Raw genomic sequence first — 17,927 nt, forward strand, 5'->3', positions numbered from 1 at the left:
AATGTTTTTTCAAATATTTAGATTTGATTTTTTGGGGATACCTAAAGGGGTCCTAAAATTCAAAAATCAAATAGCTAAACGATCCATGGTATGACCATCTTAAAACAATTTAGCCAACGGCTTAGATTTTTAGAGGTTAATAAGGAACCTGACCACTTGTCGGATAATACCTTAAGAAAGTTCACACTCACAGGACAGTATAACAAAATGTGAAATACTTCTTAGTGATTATAATTTGAACTTAAACTGCCATCAGAGGAGATCAGATATGGAGTTATAGGACACATATTACAGCTGCGAAGCATATGTTGATAAGATACGGGATACTACAGAATGAGTTTCCTTGGCACAATCCAGGATCTAACTGACTCCATGAGTTCATGTAATAAAGAGCTGACAGTGGGTGACTGCAGTAATTGGACTGACCCGTAGACACTGTAGAGAGGACTGCTGCTTTAATGACTGCTGCTTCATCAGAACCTGCTCTGATTAGGTGCCCTACTGATTCACACAGAAGACATATTCTTAGGCAGAGGTGTACAATTATGTGGAGATAATGGAGCCATGTGCCTTTGGGACTCTAAAATCATTATTAGTAATGTATTCTCTGAACTCTTATTCTGACTAGCACACTAAGGGCTCTATTCAAGCAGTATCACTGAATCGTTATAGATTGCACGCTAGAAATGGCGAGGTAATTTCCGATTGAGCCGACATACGCAGCGTTTACCGTGAACGCAGTCTCCGCTAACATGGGAACATTGCCTTTAACTTTCAATCACACTGTAAAGCTGAATTTCCGCAAAACCAATTGAATAGAGCCCTAATATGAGAATCACTGTTGTATCAGATCTGATGATTAACACAATGTGAGGTCACTGCTATATCATTGATTTGTATAATGTCATTATGTCAACAAAGTAGTAATGATGACATGAAGAATCTACAATACATTTGCTTTTAATCAAGGCATTTCATAGTCATACATAGGCCTATATCAACACAGTTTGAGGAACAGTCAGGAAAACCCACAGGTGTCCATTACTAATGACATCATAGTATAAAATACATAAGTACTCACACCAACAATAACAATACAGTAGATAGAAACTAACTAGCATCCATCATTTATCTAACACCTTGAGATAACAATGAATGAATTTGGCATCAAGTATGACGGATTGGCACTTGTTTCATTTTCTTGAGAAACAGAACAAGTTCAGCATATTAAACATCTCCTCTCCACTGCAGAAATTAGATCACTGAAATAAATATCTTCCCCACTTTCATTATTTCGCATAAGCAGTCTTCCGAGTTTAATTTTAAAAAATTGACAGTCAGACCTTTTTAGCTTGTGTAATTAAATAGCCATTTAGCACAGAATAACGAGGAAGGATTTCCGAACACCAACAGCTAGCTAATTGTAAAGTTAATTCTGGCAATCCCTCAGAGACTTAAATCAAGGTTGGCAATCAAATTGGCTAACTGTGTATCTAATGCATCAAGCAGAGGTCTAATTCTAAAAAGGAAGTCCATACTATGATGGCAAACCCATTTAAAGTGGCTATATACATTATACATCTGCAGGTTTTCTGCACCCCCAATAGAGGTGTTGGGCTTCCCCATAACAAACAGAGAAAAACACACATCTTAGAGGATAGTGGGTATTCCTCCACTGTTAGAAATCAGGTGCTCAGATCTAAAATCACTGTATTCATTTGATACATGACTGCATGTATAAAACATATATTTATCCATTATTTAGCTGACAGTAAGCCAGTAAGCCCTCCCACTGGCATCCCACAAAACAACACACCTGGGCATCATAAGCAGCAAGATATATATATTTACAGTGTATTCAACCAGGATAATTAACCCTGTGGTTGGTATAGAAGATAATCAGCAAGGAGATCTGGCCTACAGTATTTAAAGCACTTCAAATCATAGCATAATTGAAAACACAGTCATGAGGAGAAAGTTAATTGAATCCATTTGAAATTTTTGCTGATCTTTTTTACATGTTTTAATTACGTATCTAACCTGTTGAGTGAGATAGCTTTCAGCACAGTTTTCATTTCTCAGGAGAATTATTCCTAGTTCAAATGTACATTGGGCTGTCTTTTTTAAATACAGATGTAAGATCTTAATTTGATAACTCTTTTGTTGCTGAGAATGTTTCTGCACAGTAGGAAATGCAAACTTGTCGTGTATGAGTTTTAAAAAGGATTCTAAAGATTGCAATTTCCACTTGGAAAACTTGACTTGATTTGCCCTAACGAAAAATGTATCAAACCCCACAACAATGTCCATTAATTATAATCCACATAATAATTCACATTTCCTGCTGCCACAGGATTATTTTACTGCTGTAGAAAACTGGCTCAAATTAAAATCCTACATCTGTAGATGAGAAACAAGAAAAGACAATCAATTACAAAAATAGTTGGCAATCCCCAAAATACACTACTCACTTTTTGATTTAATTAATAAAAGCACTTAGGCTACATTTTGACCCTGCCTACTACAAAGAAGTATTATAAAATCTACTGACAATATTTTAGCTTTTTAGTCATGCCAAAGAAGGGATTTAGTAAGCCAAAGAAGGGATTGGTTAGAATTCAGTGAGCACACACCCATGTACAGCAGGCATAGCATGAGCATTGAGCACACACCCATGTACAGCAGGCATAGCATGAGCATTGAGCACACACCCATGTACAGCAGGCATAGCATGAGCATTGAGCACACACCCATGTACAGCAGGCATAGCATGAGCATTGAGCACACACCCATGTACAGCAGGCATAGCATGAGCATTGAGCACACACCCATGTACAGCAGGCATAGCATGAGCATTGAGCACACACCCATGTACAGCAGGCATAGCATGAGCATTGAGCACACACCCATGTACAGAAGGCATAGCATGAGCATTGAGCACACACCCATGTACAGCAGGCATAGCATGAGCATTGAGCACACACCCATGTACAGCAGGCATAGCATGAGCATTGAGCACACACCCATGTACAGAAGGCATAGCATGAGCATTGAGCACACACAGATGAATCATTTAATAGTATCGTAGCAGATTACAGATTTTCCACAATAACAAAATCCTCACAGTTAGAGCCAAACAAAGTTATATAAAGTATAAGCATGGAGAAACGCAATGGTATTGTAGAGAGCTCTATTGTATAGTCTAGGTTAAAACATGACAGGGAATGTAACTCACAAAAACAATGGCTATTTTCTGTAAAATAGTCATGTTTGACATGATTAAATGACTCCATATCTCAAAGATGAATGTGTGTGGTGACCCTTTAACCATCTGCAGAAACAACCTCTGCTTCTTTCCTCTGTCTCCTTCTTGAAATTGCAATCAGATCAGATGTATTGTAATTCATTTTAAAGGACAGCAGAGCACATGCAGAGTAGAAGGCTATCCTTCATGTCAAATCATGTTTATTGTAAATATTTTTTATTGTAAATGTTTTTCCTTTACCAGTCCTCTGACCTAGTGGCTTGTCTACACTGCCAGGAGTGGAAAACACCATCATAATAATGAAGTCAGCAAATTATAAGGTTTTCAGGGTCAGAGGGCTGCTAATCATTCACTCTCCAGCAGTACATAATTTACAAAGTCATAATGTTGTAAAAGTATGTGGACACCCCTTCAAATTAGTGGATTCGGCTATTTCAGCCACATCCGTTGCTGACGTGTATAAAATCAAGCATACCACCATGCAATCTCCATAGACAAACATTGGCAGTAGCATGAGAGCTCACTGAGAGCTCAGTGACTTTTCAGTGAACGCTACCTACTCCAATGCATAGTGCCTGGGGCTGTTTTTTATTGTTTGGGCTAGGCCCCTTAGTTCCAGTCAAAGGAAATTGTAATGCTACAGCATACAATTACATTGTAGATGATTCTGCGCTTCCAAGTTTGCAGCAACAGTTTGGGGAAGGCCCTTTCCTGTTTCAGCATCACAATACCCACATGCACAAAGCGAGGTCCATACAGAAATGGTTTGTTGAGATCAGTGTGGAAGAACTTGACTGGCCTGCACAGAGCACTGACCTCCACCCCATCGAACAGCTTTGGGATGAATTGGAACGCCAACTGCGAGCCAGGCCTAATCGCCCAACATCAGTGCCCAATCTCACTAATGGCTAAATGGAAGCAAATCCCCGCAGGAATGTTCCAACATCTAGTGGAAAGTCTTACCAGAAGAGTGGAGGCTGTTATAGCAGCAAAGGGGGGACCAACTCCATATTAATGCCCATGATTTTGGAATGAGATGTTTGACGAGTAGGTGTCCATATACTTTTGGTCATGCAGTACACATCATACTGAAGCATATGTCTTATACAAATACAACATCTATGTATAAAATTATGTTCAACACCTTTGAATAATGTCACACTCTTTAAAATGTAATGCATACACCCTCCCTCCCTCTGTCACTCTCTCTTTCTGTCTATCTATCACTCTTGGTAAGGCTTGTGGGTGTTGTGAAACTGAAGTACAAACTGCTAACATATCACAGCATTTACATATTCATGCCAAGCGCTAGGGAAGCAGACGGTGACGTCTGATCTCTATTCTCCAGGTTTTGGACATTGTGGTCACATAACAGACTGGCCTTCCTTCCGGTAGTAGGCTACTGTGGATCGCAACAACAATCAGGATCAAAGGATAATTTGCACATCAAGTTATAGTGGCAACATCAAAGACGCCCTGATCCATAAAAGCATGGTAGTGGTGAAGAAAAACTGAATCATAGAGACTCGCATCCTGTATTGTCTGAGCCACATGTAATTGCAACCATGCAACATTCAACGTCGAGATCAAGAGAGTCCAAAAAGTGAGTCCCTCAAACGAGCAGGTGTTTTTTGACCTGTGCCATATTCGATTGTCCACCACATGATTTACAAGTTGGGCTGTGCAGGGCTTTAGGTTCAGAGAATAGAAGGTTGAGGAGGTGACCAGCTAAGAGACAAACTGCTAGACCAGACCAGACATTGACTTCCTTTCAGACAGTTCTATGTGAATACAGGGAAGACCAAGCAAACATCTAACCCCAGTTATATATCTTTTTTCACGCACATTATCATTCATAGTCTCATTCTGTGTTAGTCAGAGTACTATTCTGCATCGTCAGGACAGACCTAGAGGCCATGGAGCAGCTTCCCCAGAGGGATCTCTCTCTCCCCCAGCAGAGTGTCTCTCTTCAGGCTGGTGCCCTTATTCACCACCTTGATCTTCACTGCTAGGTTCTTCACCTGCACTGAGGTCACAGAGTCAAAGAAGAAGTCCTCGTTGAACACAGGATTTCGGCTGTTCTTGATGATAGTGCTCCGCTGTTTCTGCAGCTTTCCAGGATTGAGGTACAGTGACACGCAGCAGTTGATGCTCTTAATGTCGTACATCTTGTCGTAGAGCTCTTCGGCAGCCAGAATGCGAATGCGCAGGCGGGCCGTGCCAGCATCGTAGTCGGCGCTGAGCCTCACCCTGCCGCCCTTGTGTAGGTTGACGGTGTGCTCCCGGTCCGACGGCCCACCGCCATGGAGTGAAGAAGAGTGGAGCCGCCGCAGCACATTGGGACTGGGCTCGGTTGAGCTGCACTCGTCTGTGGACAAGGAGCTGTGGCGGGCAAACGTCCTCTTGGCTTTCACCACCTTTGCCTGTGTCTCGTGGGTGAAGACTTTGAGCAGCGAGGCAGAGCGGGAGAGAAGTGGGGAGTTGAAGGGAGAGGACTCAGCTGAGGAACAGGTATCACTCTCCCCTCCACTAAAGTAGCGGTATGGGTTGTGAGAGGCGTTGAAGTCAGGGGGGTTGAGGTGGTTGCATTCGCTGACGCTGCTCTTCCCCTTCCTCTGGGAGTTGGGAGAGGTCAGGGGGCTGGTCTGGTCACAGTGGAAAAGGGACTCCTTGCGGCGGGTGTGGGGGCTCTCCATCAGAGTGGCAAAACCATAGGAAGTCTGGGTCTTGGGGACGTAGGGCAGTGACATAGCGGTCTGAGACTGAGGGTCAGCGTTGGTGTCCCCTGCCACCATGTCATCAGCGCTCTCTATCTGGATAATGTGACGGTTGGCGGCCCTCAACAGGTTCTTGGTGTCCCCAGCTAGCTTGGCAACCAGACGCGGGCTGCGGGGGCTGCTGATTTTCTTACTGCCAATGGTCTGCTCAGAGGCCGAGGGCCGCAGCCCCTCCTTCGGCTTGACGACGTCCAGGGTCTCAGGCTCTGGGGGGCAGCAGACCAGCTTGGGGGGAATGAAAAAGTCAGGGATCTTATCAGGGGTGAGGACGTTGCTGTAGACTGGAGTATTGCTGTCCTTGACCCCATTCTCCCCCCGCCGGAGAACAGTGGTCTCTACTGACCCACGGATCTTGTCCAGAACCCACATTATCCCACTGGGCTTCACCAGCTGGGATACAAGGGTGTTTCTCTGTCTGGAGGCAAAAGCACAAACATGGCAGCAGTTATGAAATACAGGAATTAACACACGGAGTAAATCATATTACAACTGTTGCTATATCTGTGTAAGAAATGGTTAACTGAATCTAAAAACGATGAAATCAATGAAATTGACCCCAATGTGTCAAGTGTATACTTAAGCAATAAGGCCTGAGGGGGTGTGGTATATGTCCAATATACCACGGCTAAGGGCTGTTCTTAGGCACTACTGTGTGGTTCCAGCCCTGAATGCTAATTGGCTGAAAACTGTGGTATATCAGACAGTATACCACGGGTAAGACAAAACATTTATTTTTACTGCTCTAATTACTTTGGTAACCAGTTTATAATAGCAATAAGGCACCTCGGGTTTGTGATATAAGGCCAATATACCATGGCTAAGGGCTGTGACCTAGCACTCTGCATTGTGTCGAACAGGCAGTTAACCCACTGTTCCTAGGCCGTCATTGAAAATAAGAATTTGTTCTTAACTGACTTGCCTGGTTAAATAAAGGTAAAATAATTTATTTTTTATTTTTATTAAGAACAGCCCTTGGCTGTGGTATATTGGCCATTTATCACACCCCCTCGTGGCTTATTGCTTAATTATAGAGTTGTTGAATAAAAAAATGATTTAGCAGCCTAAATAAGAGGTACAGTTGAAGTCAGAAGTTTACATACACTTAGGTTGGAGTCACTAAAACTCGTTTTTCAACCAAATTTCTTGTTAACAAACTATAGTTTTGGCAAGTCGGTTCGGACATCTACTTTGTGCATGACACAAGTCATTTTTCCAACAATTGTATACAGACAGATTATTTCACTTATAATTCACTGTATCACAATTCCAGTGGGTCAGAAGTTTACATACACTAAGTTGACTGTGCCTTTAAACAGCTTGGAAAATTCCAGAAAATTATGTCATAGCTACAGAAGCTTCTGATTGGCTAATTTACATAATTTGAGTCAATTGGAGGTGTACCTGTGGATGTATTTCAAGGCCTAACTTCAAACTCAGTGCATCTTTGCTTGACATCATGGGAAAATCAAAACAAATCACCCAAGATCTCAGAAAAAAATTGTAGCCCTCCACAAGTCTGGTTCATCCTTGGGAGCAATTTCCAAACGCCTGAAGGTACCACGTTCATCTGTACAAACAATAGTATGCAAGTATAAACACCATGGGACTACGCAGCCATTATACTGCTCAGAAAGGAGACACGTTCTGTCTCCTAGAGATGAACGTACTTTGGTGCGAAAAGTGCAAATCAATCCCAGAACAACAGCAAAGGACCTTATGAAGATGCTGGAGGAAACAGGTACAAAAGTATCTATATCCACAGTAAAACGAGTCCTATATCGACATAACCTGAAAGGCCGCTCAATAAGGAAGAAGCCACTGCTCCAAAACCACAATAAAAAAGCCAGACTACGGTTTGCAACTGCAAATGGGGACAAAGATCGTACTTTTTGGAGAAATGTCCTCTAGTCTGATGAAACAAAAATATAACTGTTTAGTCAAGGTGACCATCGTTCTGCTTGGAGGAAAAAGGGTGAGGCTTGCAAGGCGAAGAACACCATCCCAACCGTGAAGGACAGGGGTGGCAGCATCATGTTGTGGGGGTGCTTTGCTGCAGGAGGGACTGGACTTGCACTTCGCAAAATAGATGGCATCATGAGGATGGACAATTATGTGGATTTATTGAAGAAACATCACAAGACCTTAGACAGGAAGTTAAAGCTTGGTCGTGTAACAGTATAACTTTAGACCGTCCCCTCGCCCATACCCGGGCGCGAACCAGGGACCCTCTACACACATCAACAACAGTCACCCACAAAGCATTGTTACCCATCGCCCCACAAAAGCCGCGGCCCTTGCAGAGCAAGGGGAACCACTACTTCAAGGTCTCAGAGCAAGTGACGTCACCGATTGAAACGCTATTTAGCGCGCACCGCTAACTAAGCTAGCCGTTTCACATCCGTTACAGTCGCAAATGGGTCTTCCAAATGGACAATGACCCCAAGTATACTTCCAAAGTTATGGCAAAATGGCTTAAGGACAACAAAGTCAAGGTATTGGAGTGGCCATCACAAATCCCTGACTTCAATCCTATAGAACATTTGTGGGCAGAACTGAAAAAGCGTGTGCGAGCAAGGAGGCCTACAAACCTGACTCATTTATACCAGTTCTGTGAGGAGGAATGGGCCAAAATTCACCCAACTTATTGTGGGAAGCTTGTGGAAGGCTACCCAAAATGTTTGATCCAAGTTAAACAATTTAAAGGCAATGCTACCAAATACTAATTGAGTGTATGTAAACTTCTGACCCACTGGGAATGTGGCGAAAGAAATAAAAGCTGAAATAAATCATTCTCTCTACTATTGTTCTAACATTTCACATTCTTAAAATAAAGTAGTGATCCTAACTGACCTAAGACAGGGCATTTTTACTAGGATTAAATGTCAGGAATTGTGAAAACCTGAGTTGAAATGTATTTGGCTAAGGTGTATGTAAACTTCCGACTTCAACTGTATGTAAAGAATCAGGGATGCAAACTGGTGAGGGCCCAAAAAAGGGACACTTTTTTTTTCTTCTTCACTGAAACATGGAAAAAATCCCTGCTAGGGGGAAATGCAGGTTTTAACTAATTAAACAACCAAGAATATGATCTACATGATCAGTCTGTGTGTAAAGTAAAGTGGTTCATGTGAACCTAACTCACAGCTAAAAAAATGTAAAGAAAGCAATCCAATGTTATTTGTTGCCTAGACTTCACTGCAAATGACACTCAAGTCTTGAGAAAAAAACAATACCCTAACATTGCAGTTATCCGTGACAACCTTTATAATAAAATGCTTGTGACCACACACATAAATGGGAAAAAACCACACACTTTGGAAAAAAACATCTTAAAGTAGAATGAAACAAACAGGCATTCTATTTTTACTCTATTATAGTGGCCACTATAGACATCGATCAAGTGCACAAAGCTACATGTGTGCAAAAATAACGTTCACTGAGTAAAACAATATATAATCCCCCCTCACTCACACACACATGCTACTGTCAAGTTCAACACAACAAAAACAATATCTTCGGAGTACACTGCACATTATTACATTGTACACTTTATGCCTGTGGACATCTGTTCTACAATGTGCCAGCAAAAGCGAGAAAGAGGGAAAGTGTGTGGTTTTCTTTTCACATCTATAGTGGCATCCAGTTTAAACCAGGCCCAGCTCCAGCTCCACTTGCTTAACAAGCAACGCCTCTTTTCCACCTAATTCTCTCAATCTGAAAATTAACCACATACTGTATAGGGAAACATTAGTTAACAGATAGTGGTTAGTTCGTTAGCTAGTTAACATTTCACACAGATTTCCAGGGTCCAGTAAGCAACTAACGCGTTATAACTTGAGGAACAGTGTTGTGCCGAAAATCTTCCCCCTGCCAGAATCCCCCTCCCCCTTCGTGTGAACGCGCACGCACTCAATTCTACATTGCTGCAATTTGCTTGCTAGTTGAGATTACTGAATACATTAGGCTGCGTTTCATTTGATATTTTATTTCGGTTTGGTCTCGGGGGAGGAGCAAGTAATGTCTGCAGTTTTCGGTTTGGCTATTTGTTACAAGTGTATTAGTCTATAAATAAATCTCTTTGCCAAAATTCGTCATCTATCCATGTCTTATTCAACTAGTAGTTGTTCTGAAATGTTTATTGCTTCCCTAAATTTGACCCCCCCCCCTTCTAATTTCCTTAACTTTGTGGCAAGAGTCAAATACTTTCTGTGGCACACATCAGAGTCAAATACTTTCTATAGAGTCAAATACTTTCTATAGAACAGGCAGGGGGAGATTTTCGGCACAACAACAGCAAGGTGTCGTATACCAGTTAATACTGTAGCGACCCGCACAGACAGCTGTGTGTTATGTGCTAGGCTAGGAGGTGGTTGTGTTGTACTGACCAGTACCCGGTGTTCGCGGGGTCCGACATGTCAATCAACCTGCTATCTGCCAATCACGGGAATGCCTGGAATGTTCTGATGCCGGGCATCCTGGTGGTTGGCGGAGTGGCGTGGAGGGGGGTTGGGCATTGGAAGTTAAGACCAGGTTCAGCCTTTGTTCTCTCTCTTTACGTCTGGGCTTCACAAGAGAAGGTCACGATTGGCTTGTGGGTTATCTGTCATCTATTTGGCGTGTGCTACGGCCCAAACAGTAGCCTGTGTAAAGTTGGTTCAATAAACCGTCAATTCGCAAACTCAAGCCTCTGTCTGGACAATTGTTCATTTATGATCTAGTCAGGTCATTACATTGGTGTCAGAAGTAAAAACGTTGATACAAGTTAGCCAGCTAGCTAGCTGACTTATGTGGCTAGCTACCGTAGGTGAGAACGGGGATTGAAAATGCTTCGAGGGAATCCGAAAGTGAAGGTGGAGGTAGGGGACGATTATGGCCAAGGAGGTGCGTGTGAATGGACGTCGGGGTTCTGTCTGAGGAGATCGCCAGGGCGTCGGAGCGCAGAGGCCGCTTGAGGGAGGACGTTAGAGTGATGGCGGCTGAAGCGGGCAGGAGTGCTTCGTCGAGTGTATTTCGCGCGGATTCTGGTGGGCGGACCGAAGTGGCGACGTCGACGCGGCGTGACGAGAAATCTGGGGCTCAGGATGTAAACAAACATGGCGGCGCCCAGTTCCCGGCTGCGTCCGTATCTGTTAAGACCCGAAGTATTCCGGTAAGGCGGATTGGGAAGCTTTTCATGCTCAGTTTGAACTGTTAGCTCATTTTAGGGGTGGTCGGATGAAGAAAGGGCACTGCAGTTGGCTTTATGCCTCACGGATGAAGCTCTGGCCTGTTTGATATTGATTAGCCCCGAGGACAGGCATGATTATGGTGCTCTAGTGGGAGCACTGAGGAGGCGCTATGGACAGTGTGTACAGCCCGGGCTACTGCACTCAGAACTGAGGAATAGACGCAGGCAGCCTGGAGAGCCTCTACGGGTGCTAGCTAATGACATTGAGAGCCTCTCTCGGCGGGCATATGCTCACATGCCCCCTCCGTGCAGAGCGAGCTAGCACGGGACCAGTTCATACAGGCGCTCTCCCCTACGGAGCTGCGCATACAGACCCAGCTGGCTCATCCTGAGTCATTGCAGACAGCCTTGGAGATGGCTTTGGAGAGGGAGCTGGTGTGGGCTGGGGCTTCAGCTGGGGCTTTGGTGGGGTGCAGGGAGACACACCCTCTGTGCGAGCTGGGGGCAGAGCAGCCCGGAGCCGGAAAAGCCTGCTTGGGTGGCCGAAATGACAGAACTCATTCGGGCTGTGTCGCTACAGGCGGCACGAAACACAAGCCCTGGTCCCAGGGTCTGCTGGGGTTGTGGCCAGCCAGGCCATCTGCGCCGAGATTGCCCCATGTCCCCAGAGCTCAGGGAAACGGCTCGGGGTCCGCATAGACCGGGTAGTGCGGACCCCTGGCTTTCTATCCCAACCACCATCATCTTCAGGAGGAGCCCACCGGCACAGACGGGGAAGCAAGGCTCCACTTCCCCAGAAGCAGACGAGGGCAAGCGGATGGAGCCTGTTGTTGTGGTGGGCCGGACCTGTGTTGGGGACTTTTGTCATGTCCCTGTCACTGTGGAGGGGGTGCCCTGCTCCGCCCTGGTGGACACTGGGTCCACAGTAACCCTGGTGAGGCCAGATATTGTGCCAGGTTGGACTCAGTGTGAGCCTACAACTGTGCAGCTCCGCACAGTCACAGGTGAGCTGGCACCTATGAAAGGGAAGGGAATAATGACTCTGACAGTAGGGGGCAGGACTGTGCGTCATCCTGTGTGGGTGGCGGCTGTGCAGGACCCTTGTATCCTGGGGTTGGACTTTCTTAGGAGCACAGGCTGCCAGTTAGACCTAAATAGGGGCACACTGAGCTTCCAGGGAGGGACGGAAGTCACCATGCCCCCCCCTAATGTCACATTCACTCAACCCAACAAACCCTTTACTCCAACAGTTAAAGCAGCAGAGACTCATGGCTGCGCCCCCCCCACAGCTGTGTGTGACTTTTCCCCAGTCCCCCTGTCACCTACGGCGGTGTGTTACATTCCCCCAGCTACCTCCATGACACAGCCCTCTGTGAGCCCGGGGCCGCACCCCCAGCCCAGCTACCCCAGATGGGAGAGGAGAGGACACTGTCTGCAGTGAGGGAGATATGGGGAGGAACTGTGTTGGTCTTGACCCTGAGCAGCAGGAACGGTTGTGGCAGTTGCTGTTTGAATTCAGAGACAGCTTTGCGTTGAGTGAGGAAGAGGTGGGTCAGACTCTTCTGGTGCAGCATGAGATCGACACAGGTGATGCTCGACCCATCAAGATGCGTCCCCGCCGTATCCCGCTGGCACGCCAGGAGGCGGCAGACAAGGCTGTGTTGGAGATGCAGCGGGCAGACTTCATTGAGCCCTCAGACAGCCCCTGGGCGGCGCCAGTCGTCATGGTTCCGAAGAAGGGGGCAAGCTGAGGTTCTGTGCGGACTACAGGCGGCTGAATGAGGTAACCAGGAAGGACTCATACCCCATACCACGTATCGATGAGTCGCTGGACCTGGTTAGGGGTCCTCCTGGTTCTCCTCACTAGACCTCCGCAGTGGCTACTGGCAGGTGCCCCTCTCCCCAGAGGCCAGAGCCAAAACTGCGTTCTCCACTAACAGAGGACACTGGCAGTTCAAGGTCCTGTGCTTTGGCCTGTGCAACGCTCCAGCTACTTTTGAGCGTTTGATGGACAGGGTGCTGGATGGCATCCCCCGACAGCAGTGTCTGGTATACCTCGATGACATCCTGGCCCATGGCAGCTCCTTCCAGTCAGCCCTGGGGGCGCTACGGGCGTGTGCTGGAGAGGGTGGCTGCCGCAGGTCTGAAGCTCCACCCCGAGAAGTGCCACTTCATGAGGAGAGAGGTGTCCTTCTTGGGCCACCGAGTGGGGAAGGAGGGGATCAGCACCATGGAGGACAAGGTAGGGGCTGTCAGAGACTGGCCCACCCCCACCGACCAGCGTCAGCTGAAGAGCTTCCTGGGCCTGGCCTCGTACTACAGGAGGTTTGTACGGGGCTTCTCAAGCGTTGCTGCTCCACTGAACCGCCTGCTGCCGAAGGACAAGGCTTTCACTTGGACAGTGGAGTGTGAGGAGGCGTTCAACACCCTCAAACGTGCACTGATCGAGGCCCCCGTGCTCGCCCCTGACCTCACCTTGCCCTTTATCCTGGACACAGACGCGAGCAATGTGGGCATGGGTGGGGTGCTGGCCCAGGTGGGGCCAGAGGGGAGAGAGTGGTGGCGTACTTCAGCAAAACATTTGACAAACATGAGCGCCGCTACTGTGTCACCCGGCGGGAGCTCTTGGCTGTTGTGGCTTCCGTCAAACACTTCAAGTACTACCTGGGTGGTCTGCCCTTTACTGTAAGGACTGACCACTCTGCTCTCCAGTGGCTCATGTCTTTCAGAGAGCCAGAGGGGCAGGTGGCACGCTGGTTGGAGGAGCTTCAGCCGTATGACTTCACGGTGGTGCACAGGGCAGGGGCACGCCACTCCAACGCCGACGCCATGTCCCGTCGGCCCTGTACTGCAGACGGCTGCCGTCACTGTGAACGGAGAGAGGGACGGGAGAGAGAGCTGCGGGCAGAGGAGGGTGTCTGTGCCACAGTGTGTCGGGCGAGCGGGCCTGTCTGCTGTGAGCTGCAGACTGTCGACGTGGCTGAATGGCGGCAGCAGCAGGGACGGGACACAGACCTACAGCCAGTGCTACAGTGGGTAGAGGCGCAGGTGAGGCCACCATGGGAAGAGGTGACAGCGCTCTCACTCGCGACCAAAGGGTTGTGGTCAAAGTTTGAGAGACTGCGGCTGGCTGATGGCGTGCTACAGCGGGCATGGAAGGAGTCAGCTACGGGAGAGGAGAGGTGGCAGGTGGTGGTCCCAAAAGCATTGCGGGAGGCTGTGCTCCAGAGTACTCATGGGGGGTGGGGACTGGACACTTTGGGGTCACAAAAACACTGCGCCGTCTCCGTCAGGGCTTCTACTGGGGGCAGCACAAGAGGGATGTGGAGGACTTTTGTCGCCGCTGTGACAACTGCACAGCGAGAAAGGGCCCCCAGGCCGCTCTCATGCTCAGCTCCAACAGTTCCCAGTGGGGGCTCCCATGGAGAGGGTGGGAGTGGATGTAGTTGGGCCGTTCCCCACCACAGACAGTGGAAACCGCTGGGTGCTCACGGCCATGGACTATTTCACAAAATGGCCCGAGGCCTATGCTCTGCCTGACCAGGAGGCAGAGACCATCGTCGACGCCCTGACAGCGGGGATGTTCAGCAGGTTTGGAGCTGCAGAGTCCATCCACAGCGACCAAGGCAGAAACTTTGAGTCCCGTGTGTTCGCCACCATGTGTGAGAGGCTGGGTATGCACAAGACCCGCACTACTCCTCTCCATCCTCAAAGTGATGGCCTTGTGGAGCGCTTCAACAAAACGCTTGGACAGCAGCTGGCCATCGTCTCTTCCAAACACCAGCGTGACTGGGACAAGCACCTGCCTATGGTCCTCATGGCATGCCGCTCCGCTGTCCAAGACTCCACCTCCTGCACGCCTGCCCTCCTCATGCTGGGAGAGAGATCCGCACCCCTGCGGAGATGCCGTTTGGTCGGCCCCTGGATAGCCCTCATGTTCCTCCGGGGCCGGAGTATGCCCGGAGACTCCAGGACCGCCTGGAGACAGCCCACACCTTCGCCAGAGAGCAGCTGGTGAATGCAGGTGTGAGGCAGAAAAGGAACTATGACGTGCACACCCGGAAGGCACTTTGTGGCTGGGGAGCTGGTATGGGTCTACAGCCCCCTAAGGAAAAAAGGCAGATGCCCCAAGTTGGACAGTCACTGGGTGGGACCCTGCAGTGTCCTGGAGAGGGTAGGGGAGGTTGTGTACCGGGTGCAGCTTCCTCCCAGGGGAGAAAGGTGGCACTGCACCGGGACAGGTTAGCCCCATACAGAGGGGCCTCTTCTCCCAAACCCCAGGAACCCCCACAATTCCCCTCTCTGGCAATGACATTCTCCAGGCACCCACCCTCAGGTGCCGCAGACAAGGCTCCAGTCAGCCCACTCCCCTGTCTCCCCCTGTGTCACCGCGTGGTTCCCCAGAACCACGGACTGTATTACCCGTTCCCGCTTCCTTGTCCCCCATATCCCTGCCTTCATCCCCTGGTTCCCAGAGGGGCACTCTGCGACCATCACGGCCACGCAGGCAAAGGAGACCTCCGGGTCGCTTCAGAGACTTTGTTTGTTCCCTCGGGGACGAGGGACTTTGTGGTGGGGGGGCTGTGTAGCGACCCGCACAGACAGCTGTGTGTTATGTGCTAGGCTAGGAGGTGGTTGTGTTGTACTGACCAGTACCCGGTGTTCGCGGGGTCCGACATGTCAATCAACCTGCTATCTGCCAATCACGGGAATGCCTGGAATGTTCTGATGCCGGGCATCCTGGTGGTTGGCGGAGTGGCGTGGAGGGGGGTTGGGCATTGGAAGTTAAGACCAGGTTCAGCCTTTGTTCTCTCTCTCTTATGTCTGGGCTTCACAAGAGAAGGTCACGATTGGCTTGTGGGTTATCTGTCATCTATTTGGCGTGTGCTACGGCCCAAACAGTAGCCTGTGTAAAGTTGGTTCAATAAACCGTCAATTCGCAAACTCAAGCCTCTGTCTGGACAATTGTTCATTTATGATCTAGTCAGGTCATTACAATACTATATAGAATTGGTTAGGTTAGTAATGTTAGCTAACTTGATGTTGTAACGTTAGCTAGCTGTCTACGTTATTAAGCAAGCTAATTTTCACACCATTAACTCAATTATTTGATCAGATAAATTGGCTAATGTTGCTCAAAATTTCTCTGGCTAGCTAACGGAGAATTCAATCCAGCTAGCAAGATACTAATGCTAATACCTGTTCCACCACACTTTCTCCCTCACCTCAAACTTTCCAAACGACAGTAATTTTTCGGTTTCACGAATCACGCAGGTCACCTATTTTGGATTCAAAACGCCGAATTTCACCGAAAGGTGACTAGTTTGCATCCCTGAAAGAATACATGCAATGTTAGCACATGATTTATTTACAAAGGCTAAGAAAACACTATTATTTGTACTCATACAGTAGTACATTCATACATGTTGTCTAGGTAGCAGTGAGTATATGTCAACATGCTGCACAGGATATTGCTCCTGTGGAATAATAAAGACTGCTGCATTAGTCAGAATAACACACGTAGCCTTCACTCATGATTTTTTCAATAGATTACATTTATTCATCTTAGAACCACTGTTAAGTTAGATGAGGTTTGATTTGGTTCGTTTTAAAATTTTACGTAAAAATAAACACCCTTAATTAGCACATTGAAATCCACTTTATTAACAGTCATGGTATTCTATTGTATTGTATTCAGTTAAATTACATTTAACTGATATGTTGTGCATATTAACTACGATATGGAAGATAGGACAAAATTATAGGCTAAAGGTCTGGTCTGTGAAGAATTTGCACAAGCTTGAATTTATAATAACTCTGCCTTTATAGAGAATCAAGACGGATCTCCTTAGATTTTAGCAAAACGTAGTGCACTGGAAGAAATTCAATGTATTATTTAAAAAGTAAATAATGTAGTAGTTTACATTAGCCTATGCCTATCTTAACGCGGAAATAAAGTGCAACAAGTGAAAATTAGAAGTTTATTATATGCTCTCGGTGCCGAAATATATTTCATTATGCGCTCTTGAGTGAGACAAATATTCAATTTTAGACAACGGTTGAATTCAGCTTAAGAAACTTACTGAAGACGTGGAGGCTGCTTTGTCGAATTGATTCTTCCGTAACAGGTGTTTTCTCCCGCCTCCTCTGGATCGCGCACTGTTTGCAGAACTATATAGTCTCCTCCGCACCCTAGAGATCGACTTGCGCTAGATGGAATAATATGATGCTTTTTATACACTCTCCCGGGCGATGTTGGGTGCCGACCAATAGGAGAAAATGATGAGATCCTCAAGAGAGCCAGTCACAATCACTGAAGCTCATGAATTAGTCAGAAGATACACTCTTACAGGACGTGTTTACATGATATATATGAAGGAATCAACAGGCTTTGAGCACACAAGTTTAGACATGAGTATAAACTTATTAAGTTGTTCTTGTTGTGTTTAGATCGCATCATGCGGAAAGTGGGATCAATAATTGACCAGTTGATCATCCCTCATGAGTAATTACCCTATGTAGTTAGTGTGAAGAGTGACCATTAATTTATTTGATGGAGACAAATACAATTAAAACAACAACAATCTATATCAGATACACTGCAACATCAAATAGTTTGCACCAATTTCCAGCATCAGTCAAAACCATATAGCCTTTAAAATAAAAATATGATACACTGGTGGAAAAGAGAAGGAAAAACATACAGCAAAATGACAAA

At 46.8% G+C, this 17,927-nt stretch overlaps 1 protein-coding gene across 1 annotated transcript; it reads right to left on the reverse strand.

The window, feature by feature from the left end:
* Window positions 1–944: 944 nt before the first annotated feature.
* Window positions 945–17,372, reverse strand: LOC115145461 (C2 calcium-dependent domain-containing protein 4C-like). Its single transcript, XM_029686993.2, has 2 exons — window positions 17,293–17,372; window positions 945–6,457 (listed from the first exon to the last, which is right to left on the reverse strand). The coding sequence occupies exon 2, from the start codon at window positions 6,409–6,411 to the stop codon at window positions 5,173–5,175; it is 1,239 nt and encodes a 412-aa protein (XP_029542853.1). The 5' UTR covers window positions 6,412–6,457; window positions 17,293–17,372; the 3' UTR covers window positions 945–5,172.
* Window positions 17,373–17,927: the final 555 nt, after the last annotated feature.

This window comes from Oncorhynchus nerka, linkage group LG17 (assembly GCF_034236695.1).
Source record: "Oncorhynchus nerka isolate Pitt River linkage group LG17, Oner_Uvic_2.0, whole genome shotgun sequence".
In the NCBI taxonomy this organism is placed as follows: domain Eukaryota; kingdom Metazoa; phylum Chordata; class Actinopteri; order Salmoniformes; family Salmonidae; genus Oncorhynchus; species Oncorhynchus nerka.

Bases quoted from the DNA above. Each gene is read 5' to 3' on its own strand.
- LOC115145461 (XM_029686993.2), bottom strand. From the start codon at position 6,411: ATGTGGGTTCTGGACAAGATCCGTGGGTCAGTAGAGACCACTGTTCTC.